The 24,365-nt window shown below is 33.8% G+C and overlaps 1 protein-coding gene across 1 annotated transcript; it reads left to right on the forward strand.

The window, feature by feature from the left end:
- Positions 1-11,515: 11,515 nt before the first annotated feature.
- Positions 11,516-15,319, forward strand: LOC111397481 (3-oxoacyl-[acyl-carrier-protein] reductase FabG-like). Its single transcript, XM_023024432.1, has 4 exons — positions 11,516-11,818; positions 11,893-12,092; positions 13,835-14,064; positions 14,820-15,319. Exons 1-4 carry the CDS (start codon positions 11,727-11,729, stop codon positions 15,096-15,098), a joined length of 801 nt encoding a protein of 266 aa, XP_022880200.1. The 5' UTR covers positions 11,516-11,726; the 3' UTR covers positions 15,099-15,319.
- The last annotated feature ends 9,046 nt before the right edge of the window (positions 15,320-24,365 follow it).

The raw sequence follows: 24,365 nt of genomic DNA on the forward strand, positions 1-24,365 counted from the left end.
CATTCACTTTATGCCTTTCGAAATTATTGCCTTGTTATTGATAACTTTGATGATTATTTTATTCATGGTTTTATTCCACGTGCATGTTCGAATCTGTGTCCACGCCCACATCCACATCTACGTCCTTGTTTTGATATTACATTTGCTTCAGATAATGTAGTACCATTTGCTTCAAACAATGGTACAAAACCAGTTGAACGTAACCCATGATTTTTCATCAACAGTTGATTATTCTATTCAGCAACAAGCAGGTAAGATATAAGTTCTGAGTACTTTTTGAAATTACTCTCAGGATATTGCTATTGTAGGAGTACATTCAAGGCGTGAAAGGTGGGAAAAGTTTTCTCCAATATATCTTCATCGGTGATTTTTTTGTATAAGGTCAATTTTGAACATATTCTAAACAGTTCAAAATTGTACTCAATAACAGTTTTTGAAATCTTGCAAACAAAGGTTCGGGCTTTGGGAGGACTATAGTCCTATGATGATCAAATCTCCCATTTAATTTATTTCAAAGAACCTGTGAATCTTTCTTAGTGAGATATTTAATTTTCAATCCATTGTGAAGATGATGACAAAGAAAGATGGGTGCTTTTGCACTATCCTTCAGAAATTCTTTGTTTTCTTATTTTATTGTCTCTCCGAAACCTTTTGAAACCAGATGAATATCATTGATTACCCATGATAGATAGTTTTTGTCAAATTTGTCAAATGTAGCAAGCTCATTGGTCATGTTTGTTATTTGATTAACTATACAATAAAGAAAATACAATTAGTTTTGAAGAATATGATTAAATATCACATAATGGTTAATCAAGTAGTCAATATTAACATGACATAATTTAAGTGTTTTCCTTTAGAGATAAATACTAAAATAATATGTTCTTTGAAACATGTACTACTTTAGGAGCACGTTGTATTTTATTATTACTTGTTCAAGTGTAATATATCATTATTCTTCTGAAATATTGAAAATTATAATTTATGCTCTTCAAGAGCAAGTAATATTCTTTAGGAATATTAATTATAATGTTGTGCTACTTCCGAAACAATAACATGATATATTATCAATTTAAAATTTATAATAGAATATTTAAAGTTATTTAATTAGGTTAAAGACACATAGAATATTCAACAATAGTCGTAAATATAAAAAATTGGCACAATTATCATCGTCTTTAGGACTAATCAAATAATGGATAACTATGGGCACGTAAATATAATTACCATTCCAACAATTCTGGGCACATAAAAAAATTATTTTACCATTCCAATCATTAGACTACTGAAAAAAATACTTGAATCTTGAAAAACGGAATATGTACAGAGAGACAATTGAAAAAGATTTGAAGGGAAATGAATTGAAAAGGCAAATAATATACATTAATTTCACAACTTGAAGTTTAATATGATTGTAATGTCCAGAAGAAGATTAACGTCAATTGATGTGTATGTATATATATAAAAAAAAAAAAAAATCACATGTTTTCAAATTAATTTTGATACACGTGGTAGAAAAAAATTACTACCTTCCCAAAACTTTGAAGAATTATGTTTTTTCATGCTGATAACGTGTTGTGAAAAGAGAAGAGAACGGAGAGAAGTCAATAGACTTGTGTGTAATTTATTAAGAACCCGAATCCTATATTTATAGGTAAGAATCAGGGATATAATAGTAACAATTTCAAGGTGTGCAAGGGTAAAATTGTCATTCATTAACAAACCGTAATAAACTTATCATTTACATCAATTTGAAACATATAGAATATATTTATTTTGTAGTAAGCTTATAATGTTATATCTCGCAATTAGGTAAATTAAACCTACTTAGAAACATTTACATCCTTTTCTTTAAAATTAATAAATGTTGCCTAGTCTAATTGGGCTTATAATTAGCCAATATCAATTGAATTGAATCAGCCAACAGAGTCAACGTAATTGAATTTGTCAGTTAGCTAATTATCACAATTTTATCCTTAATAAATGGCCTAAATTCAAAAAGAAACTTTATACTTGTGCCCATTCCTTTACCAAAATAAACCATTCTTTATTTGTTGCAACTAAAAGAACACTTCAAGGTCTCAAAAATGTTTTCACTCTTACGTTTAGGGATGTCAACGAGTCGAGTCGAGCCGACTTGCTAGCTAGAACTTGAGGTTCGAACTCGACTCGAGTAAAGTGAGCGGACTTTTTTCGAGCCTGTTTTGCTCGACCCGAGCTTTTGGCTCGGGCTTTTGCCTGGCTCGCTTTTTTCACCTTTTTTTTTTTTTTATATATTATTAATGGCTACCTTAAAAGGCAGCAGCCTGCTGCTTTTATTTTATTTTAATTTTTTTTAGGCTCGCGGGCCGGCTCGAGCTCGGCCCGAGCCTCGAGTCGGGCCGCTCGGGCTTTTTCCAAATCGAGCTACGAGTAGCTCGAGCCGACAAACCAAATTGTCATTCCTACTTACGTTCTTGGAATCCTTGATCACATTTCGGGCCTCCCATAAGTTTCCAGAGTAGATAATTACAAGGCCCATGTGACCTTGTACACTAAGTGTGTTCCATTTTTATCTATGTTAATTGTTTATTTACTACTTAAAATTGACTTCTAGGATTAGCCCAATCATACCTAAGTCAACTGTATTTCCACCCTGTCCTCCGTTAAATTTTAGAGCTTGTATAGGAGAGATTTTCATAATTGATTTTTTGACTATTAGAGATAAAGTGGGTTCTATCTGTAAGAGAAAAATTTAAAAATGATGGATGAAATAGTAAAATAACGGTCAAAAAATTGATTTTAATTGACTTGAAATATATACGAAACAAGTACTTAAACTAAACATACGCAGTGACGTCAATAAAGATTTATAGCCGTAAATTACTGTAACACTAGATAAGGGATGAAAAGGAGATCCACTAAGTTCTAATTATGTGATTTACTCGCACGTTAATATGACTTCCCTATTCGTTCTTGCCGTTCTTGAATTAGTAGATATTTAGTGATTTCATTTTACACAAGTTGTAATATCTTGGTATAAATTAATGTCACAATGTGGTGATATCAGAGGAAACAGAAATTAATTCACTAGTGTTACATTTTAAATGAAATGTCAGCTGTTGATGTTTGTTAATTCGATAGATTCTATAACGGTACTTGAGACGAGATTATATAATTTGATCTAATATAACAACAATCAATAATGAATATGTAGAAGTCCTGTTAATCATCTTAATGTACTAGAATTTTTTGCACATTTACATTGTGGACGGTTAAAGACATCTCCACTTTTCATTCTAAAAGTAAATAAAGATTTCAAGTAAGCAAGCATTCACTAGTCTTCATGCGATACGTTGCATTGTTAAATGTATAAATGTATTGATTAAATTTGCTATTAATTGAATATGTTATTTGATTACTGCATTTTATGTCATTAATGTTTCTCATGACATATTCATGAATGTCAATACATCCATAAACATATATGAAGTTTTAAAAAATAAAAAGTTTTCAAATATTAATGAGTCAAAAAAGATTTTAAAATTATATGTGTATCCTGAATATTTTTTTAAGAGGTGTACCTATGACTTGAAATGTGTGAAGGGTAATAAGGCGTGGGGGAACCGGTGCTCCCGACCAATGTTGAACATTAAAGGTTTAATGTTAATGTTAACTTCTTTGTGAAACAACTGGTAGAATGAATTATTGGGCATTAGCTCATTTCACGTTATCCCTCTCATTTTTCAGATAAAAGATATAATGATTCAAAATGACTGTTTGTGGTGCAATGGACTCAGTACTAATACAATTAAGCCCCCCATTTTTTTTTTTTCAAATTTTAATGTTTGGAATAGTATTTTTTAAAGAATGTGTGGTTGAAAAAGAATGAATTTTTTTTATTTAAGTGTAATATTATTTTATAGAAGATTATATGATTAAAAATAAGATAGAAGAAAAAAATGAAAGAGAACGGGGACTAAATGAGGGGTAACTATGAATTCGTTTTGTAAATAAAGTTAGCATTTAATTTAATTATCTTATATCTTTATCAGTAGCGGCAAATCCAGTATTGACGTCCAACTAGGGTGGAGGTTGACTGCTGACTGTTGACCATTGACCGTCGACAATCAACAATCATAATAGTTCGGTAGTTGATTGTTGATGATTATTAGATAAGTTGATTTTTGAAAAGAGAAGCGAGAGCGAGTTAAGAGAAAGAGAGACTTCCATAGTTGGCCACAAAGTTTCTCTAACTAATAAAAACTAAAATGAACGAGATGTCTAGATTAATTTGCACACACGTGTGAAGATGCCGATGGTGGTGCTCATAGCAGATACCTCATACCCCACCCACCACTACACCATATTCACTTCATATATCATTTGTCTAAATCTAAGAAGCAATGTCCATATCAAATGCACTCTCATTACAATCTTGTTTAAGTTGAAGAAAAAAAAATATGTTAGTTATCCACATATTGAATTGAGAGACTAACATCTTCTCAATTAAATTTTTTCACTTATTCTAATTTCCTAAACGTAAATTCCCAAATTAATAATCATAACTCATAAAACATAAATTACTTATCATAAATCATAATTCGCAAACATAATTTCATAAACATAAATTCCCAAATCAATAAACATTCTTCATTAAAACGTAAATTACTTATCATAAATCACAATTGGTAAACATAAATTCCCAAATCAATAATCATAACTCATAAAACGTAAATTTCTCATCATAATTCATATATCACAATTCGCAAACATTAATTCCAAAATCAATAAATCATAATATAATTACCATTAAATTACTCAATACTCAACATCAACAAACAACTAGTCTACAAAGCAAGTAGGCAATAGCCAAAACAACATTAAAAAAAAAGGTGGGGGAGAAAGAGTCACTAGCTTGAGACTAGATGGCCAAAAGCCAGAAAGGGCAGTCACGGACTCACGGCACTTGACAACAGAAGCTGCAGAACACGTCGTTAGCACTTGGCTCCGAGCTCCAACGACTCCTCCTCATGACATCGACGATGCTGCCTCTTTTACGATTTCAAATGAAATTATAGAATGGGATTATGAAGATGTAGTCTGCCTATCCTAGTTCGTGTGGATTGGAAAGTGAAGTAGGGTTTGGCATCCACAATTTGGGAATTGAATTTGGGCATTTGGATTCTTGGGTGCTTGACGATTGAAAATGGTTTGATGAATTGGACCATTTGTTAGTTTCATTTGAGAATTGGGCTAAACAAAAAGAGGCTCAAAATTACTCACTTCATTGAAGCCCAAATAAAGAAAGAAAAAAAGGGAAAAAAAAAGGGCCTCCTCCCTTTCATCTTCGTCTTCCTCCAAAATCCAGCCGACTCCGCAACTCTGCAACTGCTGCAACGGCCTGATTGTTAGCTGGTGGTTCTAAAGATTTTAGTGGAGCCAGGATGCGCAGCCGCACCCCCTCATTAGGTGTTGGCTCTATTAAACAATCCAAAGAAAATAAAGAAGAAAAATGAGGAGGCTAGGGTTTCATTGATACTATATAATTAATTGAATGCTAAAGATTGTTTAACCTAAATACAAAGAGAATATATATAGGCTAAACAAAGAAAACTAAAAATGACTATTCCACCCTTAATAAATAATAAATAATCCTATATTTCTTAATATCTCCCTTCAAACTCACGATGCGGCAGCTACAAGCGTCGAGAGTTTGTCAACTAGAAAACAAAAACGAGAAATAGAATGCGACTTGGTAAAAAAATCTGCAAGCTGCAAAGAAGAAGAAACAAAGGGCAAAGTAATTGTGCCATGCTTGAGATGATGACGAGTAAGATGACAATCGATCTCAATGTGCTTAGTTCGTTCATGAAAAATCGAGTTGTGCGCAATCTGAATAGAACTTTGGTTGTCGCAATACATAGGAGTGGGATGAGAAAGAAAAACTCTTGTATCTGCAAGTAACCAACGTAACCAAACAATCTCTTTAGTAGTAGATGTCATAGCGCGATATTCTGCTTCGGTGGAAGATTGAGAAACATTAGATTGTTTCTTGCTTTTCCAAGAAATAAGAGAATCACCCAAAAAGATACAGAAACCAGTAATAGACTTGCGATCCGTGGGATCACTGCCATGATCAGCATCAGAGTATGCACACAGCTCCAAGGAGGAGGTGGATGGAAGTAACAGACTCTGCAAGACTGTACCCCGAAGATATCGCAAAATGCGAAAAACAGCTGCCCAATGAACTGTAGTGGGAGAAGCAACAAATTGACTAACAATATGAACAGCTTATGCAATATCTGGACGAGTAATAGTGAGATATACCAAGCTCCCAACAATAGTACGGTATAAAGCAGGATCTGACAAAGGTAAACCGTCAGAAGAATTATACTTCGCATTAACCTCAATTGGAGTATCAACAATCTTATTATCAGTAAGTCTTGCCCGCTCAAGAATATTTGCAACATATTTCGACTGAGAAAAAAGATAACCTCTGGGTGAGAAGGCTACCTCAATACTCAAAAAATATCGTATAGAACTCAAATCTTTCATTTCAAGCTGTCTAGCCAACTCTCTCTCCAAAACTGAAATACCATCAATATCATCACCAGTAATAATCATATCACCAATATATAAAGATAGAATGATACGACCTGTATTAGTGCTCCTAACAAAAAGAGCAGAATCATGAATACTAGAAGCAAATCCAAGGGAAGAGATCACAACAGAAAATTTCTCAAACCAAGCACGAGGTGCTATTTTGAGACCATACAACGCTTTCTTGAGCTTGCAAACATATCTAGAATCATGTGAAACACCAGGAGGGGGTGCCATATAAACCTCTTCTTGAAGATCTCCATTCAGGAAAGCATTTTTAACATCAAGTTGAGAGATACGCCACTGACAAACCGAAGCTACTACAATAAGAGTACGAATAGTAGTCATTTTTGCAACAGGAGCAAATGTCTCCTCATAATCCATACCATACTGTTGAGAGTATCCCTTTGCAACCAACCTAGCTTTGTATCGCTCAATTGACCCATCAGAATTAGTCTTGATCTTATACACCCAACGACAACCAACAACACCCTTACTAAAGGAACCAAATCCCAAGTACCAGTCTTATGGAAAGCAGAAAGTTCCCCATCCATAGCTTGCTGCCAAAGAGGATCAAGAATTGCCTCTTTATAGGAAGATGGCTCAGAGAGACGATGAATAGAAGCTAAAAAGGTAGAAAAGGATGAAGAATAACAAGAATAAGCAAAATCTAGTAACTTTGTAGACTTACGAATGCGTATGGATTGATGTAGAGGCGGATCCACAATCTCAGACGGAGCTTGAGGGACCATAGGAGAAGAGGACGCTTCAGGTGTACCGGAGAGTAAAGTGTCAGTACCTGCGGAATAATTAGTACAAGTTGGTTGTAAAGACAACGGGGTAGGAACATGAGAATGGACATTTGAAGTGGTAGGCTCCTGAGAAGACAAACTATCAGGATTGTTAGAAAAATGATCTATATGAATAAGATCAGATCTAGTCAGACTATGAGTAGTGGATGGAATAGAAAAGAAAGGTATATGCTCGAGAAAAACAACATGACAAGATACATAAAGTTTCTGAGTTATTGGATCAAAACAACGATACCCCTTTTTACCTTCACCATAACCAAGAAAGACAAAAATTGCAGATCGAGATGACAACTTGTTGCGTTCTACATGAGGACGAAGAACGAAACAAGTACAACCAAAAACTCTAAAGAGAGAATAATCAGGGTTATACCTATACAACTTTTCGAAAGGAGAAAACCCTGAAATATGAAAAGATGGAATTATATTAATCAAACCTACAGCAGTAAGAAGAGCTTCACCCCAAAACACACTAGGGACAGATGCAGACAACAAGAGAGAACGAGCAGTTTCAACAATGTGCCTATGTTTTCTTCCAGCAACACCATTTTGCTCAGGAATATCTGTACAGAAAGTTTGGTGAATAGTTCCATCTAAAGCAAGCCGCTCACAAAATTTATTAGAAGTGTATTCCCTACCCAAATCACACCTAAAACATTTGATAACAATAGAATGTTGAGTTTTAACAAGAGCACAAAAGGCTAGGTATATCTCAAAAAATTCAGAACGATGTTTCATTAAATAAACCCAACAATAACGAGTGTGATCATCAATAAAAGAAACATAATATCGAGACCCTCCTTTTGTGGCAACAGGAGAAGGCCCCCATATATCAGAATGAATCAAATCAAATGGAGAAGAAGAAACATAAATACTTCGATTAAAAGGTAAAGCTGAAAATTTTGCCAGTTTGCATCCACTACAATCAGAAATATCACAAGTGTGTAAATTTCATAAAACCCCTGTAGAAGGTAAAAATCTCAAACGAGACGACGAAACATGACCTAAATGAGAATGCCATAAATAAAAACTAGAAGAAGAAGGACTCAAACGAAACGAAGACAAATCAACACTAGTAGCGGCAGCAGCAACTGGCACTTTTAGCTCATCCAAAATGTATAGTCTACCCTTCCTACGGCCTGTCCCAATCAGCTTCTGAGACTGCAGATCCTGCACATAACAAGAAGAAGAGGAAAATGTGACTAAATTACCAGAATCACATAACTGACCAACATAAGCAAGATTTAATGTGAGTTTCGAAATATGATAAACATTAGGGAGGGACAAGTGAGGTGTGACAACAGAACCAACACCTGCTAATGGTATATGAATGCCATTAGCAGTCATGACAGCAATAGAGGACGAAGGGGACACAGAAGCAAAAGACGAAGAATCTGAAGACATTTGATGTGAAGCACCAGAATCCAAGACCCATACAGAATGTGACATACCTGAAGAACTATGAGGTAACTGACTTATGGAAGAAGCAGACATAGCTTGAGGCTGTAAGGAGAGAAACTTCTGAAATTGCTCAGCCAAAGTACTAGGATCAATGATAGGACCTGATGAAGCTACTGTTGCAGTATTAGATTCTGGTGGTCTATGAGCTTTAGATCGTGATTGGTTGCCAGGCTTCCAAGCTTGAGATTGTTGCTGTAATTGATTTGACTGTCTCAACTTAAGACACTGAACTTTCCAATGACCTTTATGCTTACAGAAATTGCACTCGTCAAAGGCAACCCTTGTGTAAGGCTTATTTTGATTATTACAGGATGGCTTAGAAGACACTGCTAATACAGAAGGCTTAGAAGCAGAAAGAATTCCATTTTCAGCATAAGACTTGAGACGTATTTCTTCAGCCAATAACTCACTGACAACTGAGTCAACAGAAGGAAGTGGAGAACGATGCAAAATTGAACCTCTGAGTCCTTCAAAATCATTGCGAAGTGCCGTTAAAAATTGTACCAACTGTTGCTGCTCTCTATGAGTAATATAGGCAGCACATGCCTTTAATTCTGTCGATTCTGTAAGGGCCAATTGATCCCAAAGTTCTGTCATAGCAGAGTAAAACTCCTGAATACTCATATTATTCTGATGAAGAGCTCGTATATCATTCTCCAATTGATACTGCTTTGCAAAATTTGACCGAGTGAATAATCTTTGCAAATGATCCCAAACCTCCTTTGCTGTCTCATACTTCGCCAACTCTCTACCTATGGAATGCTCCATAGAGTTGTTAATCCAAGTAATAATTTTTGAATTGTTTGATTTCCAGGCATCTATCAAAGCAGCATAACCCTCATTGGTATTCTCAGGTTTCACAGAAGTTCCACTAATGAATCCCCACATCTTTTTACCCTTAAGAAAATTTCTCATCACGTAACTCCAATACGAATAATTCTTTCCATCCAACCTCACACTCACAAACTGAAGGGAATCATCTCTTTCAGTAGCCATAATAAAAAAATAAAAGATTGCAAAAATACCAGATTTAACAGATTGCAGAAATACCAGAAATAATTTGACAGTTGGATTCGCGAAAGCTGTGTTTGAGATTAAGTTTTGTCCCATTAAATCTGGCTCTGATACCATGTTAAACAATCCAAAGAAAATAAAGAAGAAAAAGGAGAAGGCTAAGATTTCATTGATACTACGTAATTAATTGAATGCTAAAGATTGTTTAACCTAAATACAAAGAGAATATATATAGGCTAAACAAAGGAAACTAAAAAAGACTATTCTACCCTTAATAAAAATAAATAATCCTATATTTCTTAACAGGCTCCACGCTTGTTTATAAGTATAAATTATTTTCATAAATAAAGTCATTAATATTTATTATGTTAAAGAAAAGTCTAATCATGTTCCACATTTACTTCATCGGGACGGATTCGGACCAAGAAAGCTTGAAAATTTGTTTTGCCGATGCTGCAAATGGCTGAGTGTAATTCACTTGCTAATTTTGCAATTACTGTTGTTGGAGTTGGAATTGAGCCTGGATCCGAAGGATCTGATATGGGGTGAGGAGATTTAGTCCCTTGTATGGATGTTGAGACTGGGATTCACCATTTCCAATGAAAATAACCACCACCACCAACTTTTTGCCTTCTTCAAATTGCTCAAAATCCATACCCAAACACATCTTGGTTCATTCAAATCAAGGGTGGTGGGGATCGAACAAAGTGATGGGGGAGGTGTGTGGTGGATTTTTGTGATCGCGATGTTTGGCTATGAATTTTTGATAGAAGTTAATGAAATGTATTATTGAATAATTTTAAATTCAACGAAATGTGTAAATAAAATTAATTGTTGAATTTAACTTGAATTTTAATATGTTTTTTAAGCTACACCAAAAAGATAATAATATTTTGTATGATAAGAATTAGAGGACATATATTGATTTTAAAAATTCAAGTGACTAAAGATGTCAAATGTATTGAACTATATCAATCATACTATAGTGCCATTTTTGTTAACATATAGATATATATAATGTTACACGACAGTTTATTATTAGACTATTTTAAACACTATCATCATCACTATTCAATCATTTTCATCCATCTATACATCTGTCAAAGAAGATGTTAAAATTCATCTGATAAAATAGCATAATTTGAACTATATAGACTTGAAGAAAGCATCCAAAACGAAAGGCGTCCCCACTACAGCTTGACCTGTTACTGGGCTTGTCTTCATAATTGATTGGGGTTAGGTCGTTTGACAGAAATTGACCGTATATATGCATTTATATTTAAGAAAATTAAAATAATTATACAAACTATCATTATCGACCGCCAGGATTTGTCTAGTCCAACTTGACATGTCCAAGAGAAAGAGCACAAGAGAGATCGTATATTTAAAGACTCTCCGTTTGAGCCACATTAATAGGAGAATGATAATGAAAATTATAATCGTCACGGACCCTACACAAAAGATATATTTTCAAATATGGTGACCTGATGTGATAAATAATGATCATATTTTTCATTTTAATGAGTAAATAATGGAAAACAAATAGGGAATTAATAAAATTTTTAAAATTAAAAAAATTATTTTGAAGAAGTTTGCATAATTTTGAGAATGCTTTGTCTAGCTAAAATATTGAAAATATTTTATTTGAGTTGAAGAATTTTTAAAAAATTATATTAAAATAGCTTCATAAAAAATTTTCTATTAAAAAGTGAAACGAAACGAGGAAATGGGAAAAAATCGGTACATAATGGGCAGTGTACATGCGATGAATTTCAAAGTGGGTTCACTGATTTCCATCTATTCACACTACCTTTTAGTGTTTGGCTATACGTCGATTCGATTCGTTATTGATTATTGACCATGGCAACTCCTGGGAAGAAGGTGCTGCTGACCTCTAATGGCGATGAAATTTCGCTCAATATTGCGCGCCATTTAGCTCAGCGCGGTTGCCGGTAAATTCTTCTTGTAATTCTTGTTTTATGTAAGTAATGTAAATTTCGCTCAATATTTGCATACGTAATTTTAGGTTGGTGTTAATGGGGAATGAGGGGCAATTGAGGAGTGAAGCTGAGAAGTTAAAGAGATCTCTAGACTGCGGCGTAACGCTGGAGGTGGTAGATTTAGATATGGAAGAGGATAGAGAGGCGGTTTTCGATGAAGCGGTGGAAAAAGGCTGGAGGATTTTGGGGAATTTGGATGCTTTGGTCAACTGTTATTCCTATGAAGGTAAACGATTTTTTTTTTTCAATTTAATTTATTTATATTTTGTAGCTGAAATGTGAAGGAGGGAGTATCACCAAATATTATATGTTTGTAGGTTCAATTATTCTTTAAACTGTTTTGATTTGTCATTTGATTATTCAGCCTGGCTCGAATTTATATAATTATTAGTTAAACAAATTCTTTTGCCTATGTGGTGCATCTCTGTATGACAGAGAAATCTTCATGGATGCGCTTATACAGTGGATTGGTTAATTGTTTTGGATAGAATTGTGGGTTTCCATTACAATTGTAAATGTAATTCTGGTTATGTTGTACTCTGTAATTTCCTTTGTTTTCTATTTCTTCAGTTAGTTCCCTCCTATTTATTTCTTCTTTTTATTTGGAAAATCTATAATCATCAACTATCCGTAGCTATGGTAGTGTAGTGGTGTTTGACAAATATATATATATATATATATATATATGTATTTTTTCTTAAAATCTAATTGTACTGATTTTGATTGAATGATTTTTCTATTCTCAATATATGTTCAGGCTGACCAAATTGACCTAATTTCTAGGAGACAAAAGAAGCTTAGAAATGAATAAAACTTATGTGCTTTACTTAAATCGCGCAAAATATTGCCCGAGTTGATGAACCATCTACCCAATTCCCTTTTGACGGTCACTGGGCAATTCTTATCTCTTAAACAGAAAAATATCATTGGTTCAGCTTAATCTCAACTGATTTTGAATTTCATAAGTTTCTATATTCCTTGTCATTAAGGTATCGCTTATTCCCCTTACGAACTAAGTTCTGATTCTCTGATGCCAGAACCTTTGTTAACTTGTATAACCTTGTCAGACCCCGAGGCTTCAGCTGCTGGCCATTTGAAGCTTTCTTTGGCCCCATAGTTATCTGAAATTGTAACTGTACTTCTGAATAACACTGTGGTATCCTTGCCAATTCTTTGACTATAATTGGCCATTCTGTTTCTGAGTCTGCTCAACCAAATTTAATTTGAAATGAAAATGTATTTACTACTGAGTACCTGAATTTTTTAATTATATCTTTCTTCACTGCTGAGACATCAGCTAGTTTTACCTCTTCTCCTAAAAAACATGTCCTTGATATGTTTGTAAAGTTATATATCATCTTCCTATCTGATTTTCTGATCACCATAATTGGCTTTCATAATGTAATTTGGCTGAGCATCAAGAGTTTCTTTGATTCCATTGATTTTCAATTTCAAGCAGAATACTTTCTTCTTGAATGTTCACTTTGTTACATTACTCACAGAAAATGGGAACTGATTTCTGTTTCACCTCAACCCAGACCTCAGTTTATTTTATTACTTGTATATTTCTCTAAGGGAACATGTCCCATTGTTGTGACAATGAATAGGACTTGATGTGTCTAATGTCTACAAATCATTGATGGCAGTTCCTGACACTTAATTGAGGTTGCATTGGAACTAATACTATTTATAATATTTAGATGCTTAAGAGTTCAAAGGAGCTGTTTTTTGATATTTGATACCTGTACTGGATAATGGTGTTCAACGGTGTACAATATCAAATTGTAGTTAGATTGAATGTGAATTCAATCATCCAAGACTCATTACTTGGAGCACAATGCTATTATGATTAAATCCATGACTTGTTGCTCAACAGTGATCTACTCGTATTTACCTCCATATGCTGCTTATGGGAGCTGCAGTATGGTGGAAAGTGAGCAAAGCATAACCTCTAATTTTGTGAAACAGGGAAAATTGTAGATCCTCTGCGTTTAGTTGAAGACGAGTTCAAAAAGATTGTTAAAATCAATTTCATGGGGGCATGGTATCTTTTGAAAGCTGTTGGCCGAAGAATGCAAGATCAGAAATCTGGGGGATCCATTGTGTTTTTAACCTCCATAATTGGTGCTGAGAGAGGGATATATCCAGGAGCTGCAGCATATGGTTCATGTTTGGCTGGAGTGCAGCAACTAGTAAGGGTGAGTGAAATGATTTTTTGTCTGTATATTTTTCTGTTATGATGTTTATATTTACGATGGAAATTACTCATTATCACTAGGTTGTACGTTGTACTTAAGTACTTGAAGCGAGAGTTTTGAATTTAATTTCTTACATGCCCGCCCTTACAATGTTGTTTCTGAAGTAAACAAGAATTTTTGAGGTTCTCCAGGTTCTTCTTCTTTTAATATATTTTGAAGAATATTACAATAGATCACGACCAAAAACGCAATTTTCTGTGTTTAGCTTCTGTTGGCTAACTTTATAACATGATGTTTGTTGTCATTAGTTTGGCTATATCACAAGACAAACCGCTGACTAGTCCAAGAAACCATGTGGGGCTGCGACTGAAGCTTCTCGTGAGACCAGAATTAATCTTTAATCAAGTCATCTAGATGAAATTTTGAATGTGCAAATGTTAGTAATTATTAACTTCTATATTAGAGAATCTATATCGGTAAAGCCATGCCAATAGCTTCAACAAATAAGTGTCTTGTTGAAAACGACGTTTTTAAGGTCATTATTGTAGCTTGTTTCTCTTTTCCGCAAGAAGTCACTAAACAAACCGCTGAATTAGCGGAAACCATTTCGTTCACATGATAATCCATGGCCTAACAAGTATGGATTCCAGATACTTGATTGGAATAAACACATTGACAGCTGTTCAATTTTTTACCACTTGGTACGTACCTCAATTTAATTTTTGTGTTTTATTTATATGTTCTATTATTTACAGGCGGCTGCAATGGAGATTGGAAAGTATCAGATAAGGGTTAATGCAATTGCTCGTGGTTTGCATCTTAACGATGAATTTCCTGTATCAGTGGGGAAGGAGAGGGCAGAGAAATTGGTCGAGGAAGCAGCACCATTGCATCGATGGCTTGATGTTGAAAAAGACCTGGCATCGACTGTCATTTACTTAATCAGCAACGGGTCATGTTATCTGACAGGGACTACCATATTTGTTGATGGTGCACAATCTCTGGTGAGGCCTCGAATGCGATCATACATGTGATGTGTGCTGCTAAGATAATTCTTATATTGATTCGTAGACGTTGCAACTTGTAAGAATTTCGAGTCTAATAATCTAATTTAAAGGGTCAGGAACTGCTTATTTTGACTATGTTATTGTTTGATGTAAACATGGAGATGTATCTCTTAGCAGTTGAGAAAATTTCTGGTCCCATCCTCCGTACAATAGATTTTGATTTGGTATGCATGAAGAGCTTCAAGTGAGTTGGATGCTGTTCATATTATCACTGTTTTCTTTGAACCTTTTTGGATACAAACCTGCTGTGTGTACAGAGAAGGGGATCTCCCCTCCAGAACACACGCAGCAGGTGGTGCTGGTTTTTTTTTTTTTTTTTTTTGCACTATTATATTCACATGCAGGAGACATAGTCAGACTTTTGGTTTTGTGGGGGTCAAAATTTGAAAACAAAGTCTAAACTTGATATTGATAATAATTTCTTTTGAACAAACAACGTATATCTCTGCAAATTACAATCATTTGTCAACTAAAATATAAAAATGGAGGTTAAAACGCATAGTTCAATCTCACAACACATCAAAATTTCTATTGTGGACAGTGGACAAATTTAAAGGAAAAATGAGGCACAAACTAAAGTCTAGAAACTAGAGATTAATGAACAACTGGACAAGGGTACATATTAACATATATATGCTTTTCAAGTTTCAACAAACAGAAATACACTTGCATATCTCAAATTTAAAAATGAAAAGCAACTAACTAAAAAAAAAGGTCCAACTTAAAAGGAAAAACTAAAGTTATATCCAAATCCAATTAATACAGGTTTGCTAACCTAGATGGAACTTGGAAGAAGAACAAATGTCAAACAAGTAGAAGGTAAATTTGTTACCTAGATGGAAAAAAAAAATCACAAATTTAGCACAAGAAAAGAAAATCCCAAAATATGAATTACAATTTGACGATCTCTTTGTGTCGGTTGATTCTTCATTTTTTTTTTCTCTCTGTGGGACTTTAGGGCAATAGATAGTTGTTCTAGACTCCAAGTGCATATGAAATGATGAAAAAGCAAAGTCTTGGCAATGGGCAATTGGGCTTGGTATTGGGCTTGTGCAATTGGGTTTGCCAATGGGCAAAGTTGTGGTTAATTTAAATATTAGAAATAGAATAAAAGTTTGGGAACAAGTTTGAATAATTTACAGATTTCAAAAAAAAAAAAAAAAAGGAAAAAGGAAATTTTTGTGGGGTCAATTGACCCCACATGACCCCATGTGGGTCCATCTATGTTCACATGTAACCCATTCTCATGTGAATGTTCTGTATTATTTCTATGAAATAATTTCTGTACAAATGGAAAAACTGTTTTTCATATAACTTAGGGGATTTGAAGTTAGAGAGAACATATTTAATAAGAAAAAAAGGGCCATAGGAAAAGGTGAACGCCTTTCATAGCGAAAATTGGACAAAATCGTGAGTGAATATTTGTACACTTCTTTTGACGGATTTAGTATGAATTTGCTTCTTTTGTAGGCTGGAGGCTAATTTGCACTCCATCAAAAAGGGCTGCGGGCCAAATCCAATGGTGCATTTTTTCCAACAATTTTTCCTCCTGTATAAAAGCCGGGTTCACAGAACCTGATTAGATAACTCATGAACGATGGGCCTCACTTGAATAAAAAATAGCCAAAAATTAACCCACTCACCCCCATTATGTGTTTATCTATAAAGTACTTGTAAAGCACCTCCTGTACGCTTAGCATGGCTCTTTTTCCTAAAAATTTCGTTTCTTTTTTGTCTATTAACCAAATTGCCCCCCGTCCGACCAAGTACCAACTGGTTCGCTGGTAAGCTCGCTTAGGTTGCGGGGCATTTGGCCAGCCGTTTATTACATAATCAAAGTCAGCCCTTTGTGATAGAGGGAACCACTATTCTTTTTGGAATCCAGCAGCCAATGGTAAGCCCACTTCGTAATGTTAGATCATGCATGCTTTACATAAAGACATTTTTGCAAATCAAAGCTATGTTTGAACCACATTTTTTAAAAAAAAATATATTCTTAAATAATGATTTGACAACATTTCTTCAACACATTTTTCAATAAAATAATATTACACATAAATTTAGAATTTTTCTTTATTTTTTAACCACACATTTCTTATTAATACACTATTTAAAAATGTATTCTTTGAAATATAATGTAGCTCAAACAAGGGCTAAATAAAATAACCCCAAAATGCTCATACATTTTTTATTGGACTTTGCTATTTGTACATTCAGGGTTGACACCTCGAATGACACTCTCTCATAAGAGGGGGACTCACAATTATTTTATTACGTGTGGACTCCCCTCTCTTGTGAGAGGAGTGTCATCCGGGATGTCAACTCCGGATGTACAAATATCTTTATTATTTTTTATTTTGCAGACAACATTCAAAAAAATATTAGACCGTTCAATGTTGATTCTTGAAGACCAGCAGTGACTTGTGATGCGGTGCAGGACTTGAATAGATAATAATAAAATATTAAAAGGATTGAAATTTCAATTGGTACATAAATGTTTAGTCAAAGTGAAATCATGACAGATCATTGAAAATTGGTGCATTATAAAGAAGTCATTCAACAACGGCAATACCATGTTTGCGTAAAAGCATGACAGATCATTGAAAATTAGGTGCATTATGAAGAAGTCATTCAACAACGGCAACACCATGTTTGCGTAAAAGCAGCTTAAATTGTACATTTCATATATATTTTTGTACGTTCGAAAGCTTACCCAAACTTGATGTGGTGTGTTTAGTATTGATTTTCCATCTTAAAAAATCAATTTTTGATCGTTATTTCACTATTCAATCCGTTATTTTTTACCATTTCTCTCATAATTAGGACCTACTTTTCTCTCTAACGGTCAAAAACTAAATTCTCAAAATCACTACCAAACAAACTCGTAAGCTTTTATCTTTGACAACATTAAGCCCTTATTCGTGGGGATTAAAATTAGATTTATTATTATTATTATTATTATTATTATTATTATTATTATTATTATTATTTTGTAGATTTTGATAAATATTGATCAAACGTATGGTTGAAATGTTGTGGATTTTGTAAAATTTGTGATTAAAATTATTGTTGACTTAGATTTAAATTAAAATTTTGATTTATATCGATACCAAATAGGGGCATTCGATAATCTAGTCCAACGGTTTTGAGTCCTTTATTCGGTAATCTAATTTAATTATAAAATTTGTCGTTGGCATATCATCATATGTAGAGGAAGTGATGTGTATTTGTACACTTCTTTTGACGGATTTAGTATGAATTTGCTTCTTTTGTAGGCTGGAGGCTAATTTGCAACTCCATCAAAAGGGCTGGGGGCCAAATCCAATGGTGCATTTTTTCCAACAGTTTTTCCTCCTGTATAAAAGCCGGGTTCACATAACCTGATTAGATAACTCACGAACGATGGGCCCCACCTGAATAAAAAATAGCCAAAAATTAACCCACTCACCCCCATTATGTGTTTATCTATAAAGTACCTATAAAGCACCTCCTGTACGCCTAACATGGCTCTTTTTCCAAAAATTTTCCTTTTTTTTTGTCTATTAACCAAAATGCCCCCATCCGACCAAGTACCAACTGGTTCGCCGGTAGGCTCGCTTAGGTTGGGGGGCATTTGTCCAACCGTCTATTACATAATCAAAGCCAGTCCTTTATGATAGAGGGAACCACTATTCTTTTTGGAATCCAGCTAGCCAATGGTAAGCCCAACTCTTAGTGTTAGATCATGCGTGCTTTACATAAAGATATTTTTGAAAATTTAAGCTATGTTTGAGCCACATTTTTTCAAAAAAATATATTCTTAAACAATGATTTGACATTATTTCTACAACACATTTTTCAGTAAAATAATATTATACGCAAATTCAAAACTTTTCTTTATTTTTTAACCACACATTTCTCATTAATACACTATTTAAAAATGCATTCTTTAAAATATAATATAGCTCAAACAAGGGCTGAATAAAATAACCCCAAAATGCTCATACATTTTTTTATTTTCCAGACAACATTCAAAAAAATATTAGACCGTTGAATGTTGATTCTTGAAGACCAGCAGTGACTTGTGATGCAGTGCAGGACTTGAATAGATAATAACAAAATAAAATATTAAAAGGATTGAAATTTCAATTGGTACATAAATGTTTAGTCAAAGTGAAATCGTGACAGATCATTGAAAATTGGTGCATTATAAAGAAGTCATTCAACAACGGCAATACCATGTTTGCGTAAAAGCAGCTTAAATTGTACATTTCATATATATTTTTGTACGTTCAAAAGCTTACCCAAACTTGATGTGGTGTGTTTAGTATTGATTTTCCATCTTAAAAAATCAATTTTTGATCGTTATTTCACTATTCAATCCGTTATTTTTTACCATTTCTCTCAAAGTTAGGACCTACTTTCCTTTCTAACGATCAAAAAATAAATTCTCTAAATCACTACCAAACAAAATCGTAAGCTTTTATCTTTGACAACATTAAGCCCTTATTCGTGGGGATTAAAATTAGATTATTATTATTATTATTATTATTATTATTATTATTATTATTATTATTATTATTATTTTGTAGATTTTGATAAATATTGATCAAACGTATGGTTGAAATGTTGTGGATTTTATAAAATGTGTTATTAAAATTATTGTTGACTTAGACTTAAATTAAAATTTTGATTTATATCGATACCAAAATAGGGGCATTCGATAATCTAGTCCAACGGTTTTGAGTCCTTTATTCGGTAATCTAATTTAATTATAAAATTTGTCGTTGGCATATCATCATATGTAGAGGAGGTGTAACCTAACGCTAAAAATTGAAGTTTTAATGTATATTAAAATATTTTATAATTATTTATCAGTGTTGGAGTCAGTCATTCTTCATCATGAGTCAAAAATTAAGTTTTAAACAATTTTTCTAAACATCATTTTTCTCTTAGACATTCGTTTCACTAGTATTTTTCTAAGATTATTCATTAAATTATTTTTCGTACTTACCTGACATGAAATTCAACAAATAAATAAATGATAACCTATTTCAAATAAAAATTTCAACAATAAAAGCAAAATCAATTTCAATAGGCATATGGCAAAGTCTCAATATTCATCTTAGATCACATTAGAATTCAACAAATTCCATAAAAATAAAAATCCAACAATGATTCTAATATTCCAATTAAATTTAAACCCACCGAAGTTAGAGCAAGTCATTGCTTATCTTGAAAGTGAGATTAAAGTCAATACTTGAAATTGACACAAATGTCTTAAAAAAACATAATTACCGAAATTCCATATTACATTATGAATGTCACGACATTGTATAAACATATACGGAACGTACATCTAGGTAGAAAACTAATGGAAGACATAATTGTACTGTAAAATTATAATTTAAGAGCTTAATTTATTAGGCAAAAAGTACAGATCCATTTTTCTAACAAGTCAGTCCGCAGAAATGCTAAGTAATGCATTAATCGAAGCATATACCTCAATAAAATTGATAAAGATAAAAATGATATATCTAGATCTTGAAGGAAAGAATGAGATGAGCCTTGAGAAAATTTGGAAGGCGAAATTTTGAATAAAAACTCTGGTAAACAAAATTCAAACAAAAATAAAAATAAAAATAAAAATAAAAATGAAAATGTGTTGCGGAAGCTCTCTTCATAGATCTTCAAAAAGGTGATTTTCGGGCTCAGTTCAACGTATCTTTCTCTACCAACAGTCAATCCAACCGACTCCAAACCACAACCAATATAATTCACCTCGGTTGATATTCAATCTTATCCATGTAGGACAAGAAAATGTGATGATTTGTGGCCACAAAGGTTAGGAGAAGACACCACGAAAGTATACCATGAATGAATCACCAATTATGCAAAGTAAACAAACATTTTGGACACTTCTAGGAGCTGTTTTTCACACACCAAATGGGGCAGCCGAGATTCCTCTATTTTTCTCATAAGAACACACAAATCATACAAGAAAGTGATAGGGTTATATCCTTATATATACTCTAGGATTAGGCTTTTAGTTGGACTTTTAAGGGGTTAAGATTCAAACCATCCAAGAGGGAATACAATTGAGTTGGGTGTAGCTCATTGACTTGGTTGTTGGACTTATTTCATTCATCGATCTATGCCTATGAAATAATTAACCCATATTAACATCATAGTCTGGGATTTATTGAGTATCAAAAACTCAACAAATCTCCACCTTAATGCCCAATAAATCTGCAAGCAATCAAAACACACATTTAACACTTGCATAATCAAGGTAACCGACAAAATAGAATCAAAGATCTTACCTCGTGCTTCCAACATGAAATTCATACTATACCTGCTCCATTTACTCATCGAGCCTAAGGTCAAAAAACCCAAGTAGAAGCAAATATTTAATAATAAACAATCAAGAGCAAATACACATGCGATGACGATATATTATATGATAACACAAATAGATCTTTTCAGAAACACGTTCACATAGAACTACAGATTAACACCAACTCAATCAAACACACGGCCAACACATACAATAAATGCATAAATGACCCACGAAAAGATCTCACCACAATTATCATATCACATTCCGTGTTGCTCACACCTTTAGAACACATATCTCCTCTCATCATCCACTATGCTCACTAGACTAATCACTCAACCTATGTATAACTAGTAGGTCACAATAGATCCTAAATCCACGGTATAATCCTCTATCTCCACATCACTTTTCCCCACCTACGTGGATAATAGATCTCCACCTAATAGAAGTGATATAAGTGCTTCTCTTACACTCCACTGGATCAGAGTCTCTTTCATAGATAAAGGATTCTAGACATTTAATCACCTCCCTACTCGTGATCCAAATGTCATACTCCACATCCCCGATACAAACCACAATGTACTCCTAGGCATCTATACTCTACTCACAAAAAAACATCAAACACACTGCAGATGCATCCTAAACCCATTATGCATGCAAACAATTACACCAAGTAATCATATTGCACCCAAATTCATACAAAACACATATCAAACATATTGAAATATCGCATACCATCATGTAACAAATTAGGTAATCACACACATCTAGAAAGGATCACACATAGATGCACTTGCAGTAACTATGTTTACTCTCAATAAATCTCACTAGGGTCATCATTCGACCCTAAAGTCAAATTTTCCTCACCTCTCATCTTATCCTTCTACTTATCTTTCTTCGACTTACTACAACTGTAACACCTTCTATCATTAGACTTGTCTCGTCCCTTGCCCTTCTTCTTATTACCTTCATCACTCGAGTCACTACTCGAATCACTACCGTCTTGAGTTCTACCCAAATTCATTTGCTTAAACTTTATCTACTCTTCATCATATGTAACTCACCACTCATCTTATCATCTTTTTCAGCCTTAATCTCTATCTCCTTACTCCTAAGCGAGTCTATGACAATCTCGAGTGTTAAAGTGTCCCTATCATACTTAATTGCATTCTTAACTTTTCTATATGAATCAGACATGGAATTAAGTAAGATAATTGCTTTATATGCTTCAGACACATTTTTATTACAGTTAACAGTGTCCTAAACAAGTTTGTTAAAACTATCAAGGTTGTTGTTAAGATCCTTTGAAGGATTCATTTTAAAATTGAAAAATCTTTCAAGCAATATAGCTTATTAAGAGTGGACTTAAGCAAATATTAGTCATCCAACTTTTTTCAAAGTTTTTTTGTAGAATCCAGTTTCCCAATTTTCCTCAAAACAGTATCACATAAATGTAAGGTAATTGAAATGTAAGCAAGTTCACCGTATTCTTCTTTTTATGCTTCCATTAAATTTGAAGGAAATTTACCATCTATGACTTTTGAAACTTTTTGTTGAGCCAAAATGCCCTTCACCTTTGTTGCCAAATTGAAAAATCCCCTTTCCCATTAAAAATTCCAACTTCAAAGTGTGAAGACATTTTTAAGAAAATAGAACAACCAAATGCACAAATAGGTTCCACAAAGTAATCATAAGGTTGCAATATATACCGTTCTAGATTCTCACGGTTTCGTAAGATTCAAAATTTTAGATCAAAGGAATGTTCGAATGGGTCAAGTCCAGGTGTTCTAACAGGATAATCAATGTAACACGAAGGTATGTAAACAAATGTTTGAATTTTCATGCAACAAGTCTCATACAATGACTATATGACAGTTAAAGTATAAAATCAATTACCAACTTGCAATCAAAGTTCAAAACTTCAAAATAGAGCAAATAATTTCTAAATTTTCTAGCACAAGCAATGTTTGCTAAGCAATGACAACCCTTAATCCTAACGATCACCCCATACGATGATCTGCTAGTGCGATAATATAAAAGTTTCAGCCAATTTACCAAACCAGACCAATCTGAGTCCGTAAATTATGAGACACGTGATTGTAACACTTTAAGATCACCACTATTCGTTCTAAAACCTCTAGCAACTACAATAACCAACGAACCACGATCGAATTCTGAACGTTTGAAGAACAACTCTGTACAAATTCTACTGCACACCCTGAAACGAAAAACTTTCAACAAGAAAAATGTCAGAAAATAATGCGAGGGACAAACTATCTGAGACCTTGTCACCAGAAAATGCTCCACGTGCCGTCACGCAGGGCGTCTCTCCCTGTGTGTGGTTCTCACATGCCTTCAATAGATCTCATGCACCGGATAGAATTGATCGTCACCACCTCTACGTCACACTAATGGTCTTCGTTTCCTAAAATTCTTTCTGGATTGGTCAGAAAATGAAAAAAACAGAGGTTGAGTTTGACAGTTTTTGGATAGCTTCTTCGATCCAATTTTTGCTACATTTTCAGCAGGTTTCTGGACCTTTTTGCTATATATCACGAGTCAAAAACACCACCTTGAAGTTCTGATACCAAATTTTGTGGAAGCTCTCTTCAAAGATCTTCAAATCGGTGATTTTCGGGTTCAGTCCATCGTACTTTTCTCTATCAACAACCAATCCAATCGATTCTAAATCACAACCAATATAATTCACCTCGATTGCTATTCAATCTTACCCACGTAGGATAAGAAAATGTGATGATTTGTGGTCACAAAGAAAAAGACACCATGAAGGTATACTATAAAGGAACCACCAATCACACAAAGTAAACAAGCATTTTGGACACTTCTAGGGGTTATTTTTCAACATCAAAGGAGGTAGCCGAGATTCCTCTATTTTTCTCACAAAACCACACACATCA

This window comes from Olea europaea, chromosome 7 (genome assembly GCF_002742605.1).
Source record: "Olea europaea var. sylvestris chromosome 7, O_europaea_v1, whole genome shotgun sequence".
Lineage (NCBI taxonomy): Eukaryota > Viridiplantae > Streptophyta > Magnoliopsida > Lamiales > Oleaceae > Olea > Olea europaea.

Coding starts and splice junctions, on each gene's coding strand:
- LOC111397481 (XM_023024432.1), top strand. CDS start 11,727: ATGGCAACTCCTGGGAAGAAGGTGCTGCTGACCTCTAATGGCGATGAA. Junction 11,819..11,892: donor TTAGCTCAGCGCGGTTGCCG/GTAAATTCTTCT, acceptor ACGTAATTTTAG/GTTGGTGTTAATGGGGAATG. Junction 14,065..14,819: donor GAGTGCAGCAACTAGTAAGG/GTGAGTGAAATG, acceptor TATTATTTACAG/GCGGCTGCAATGGAGATTGG.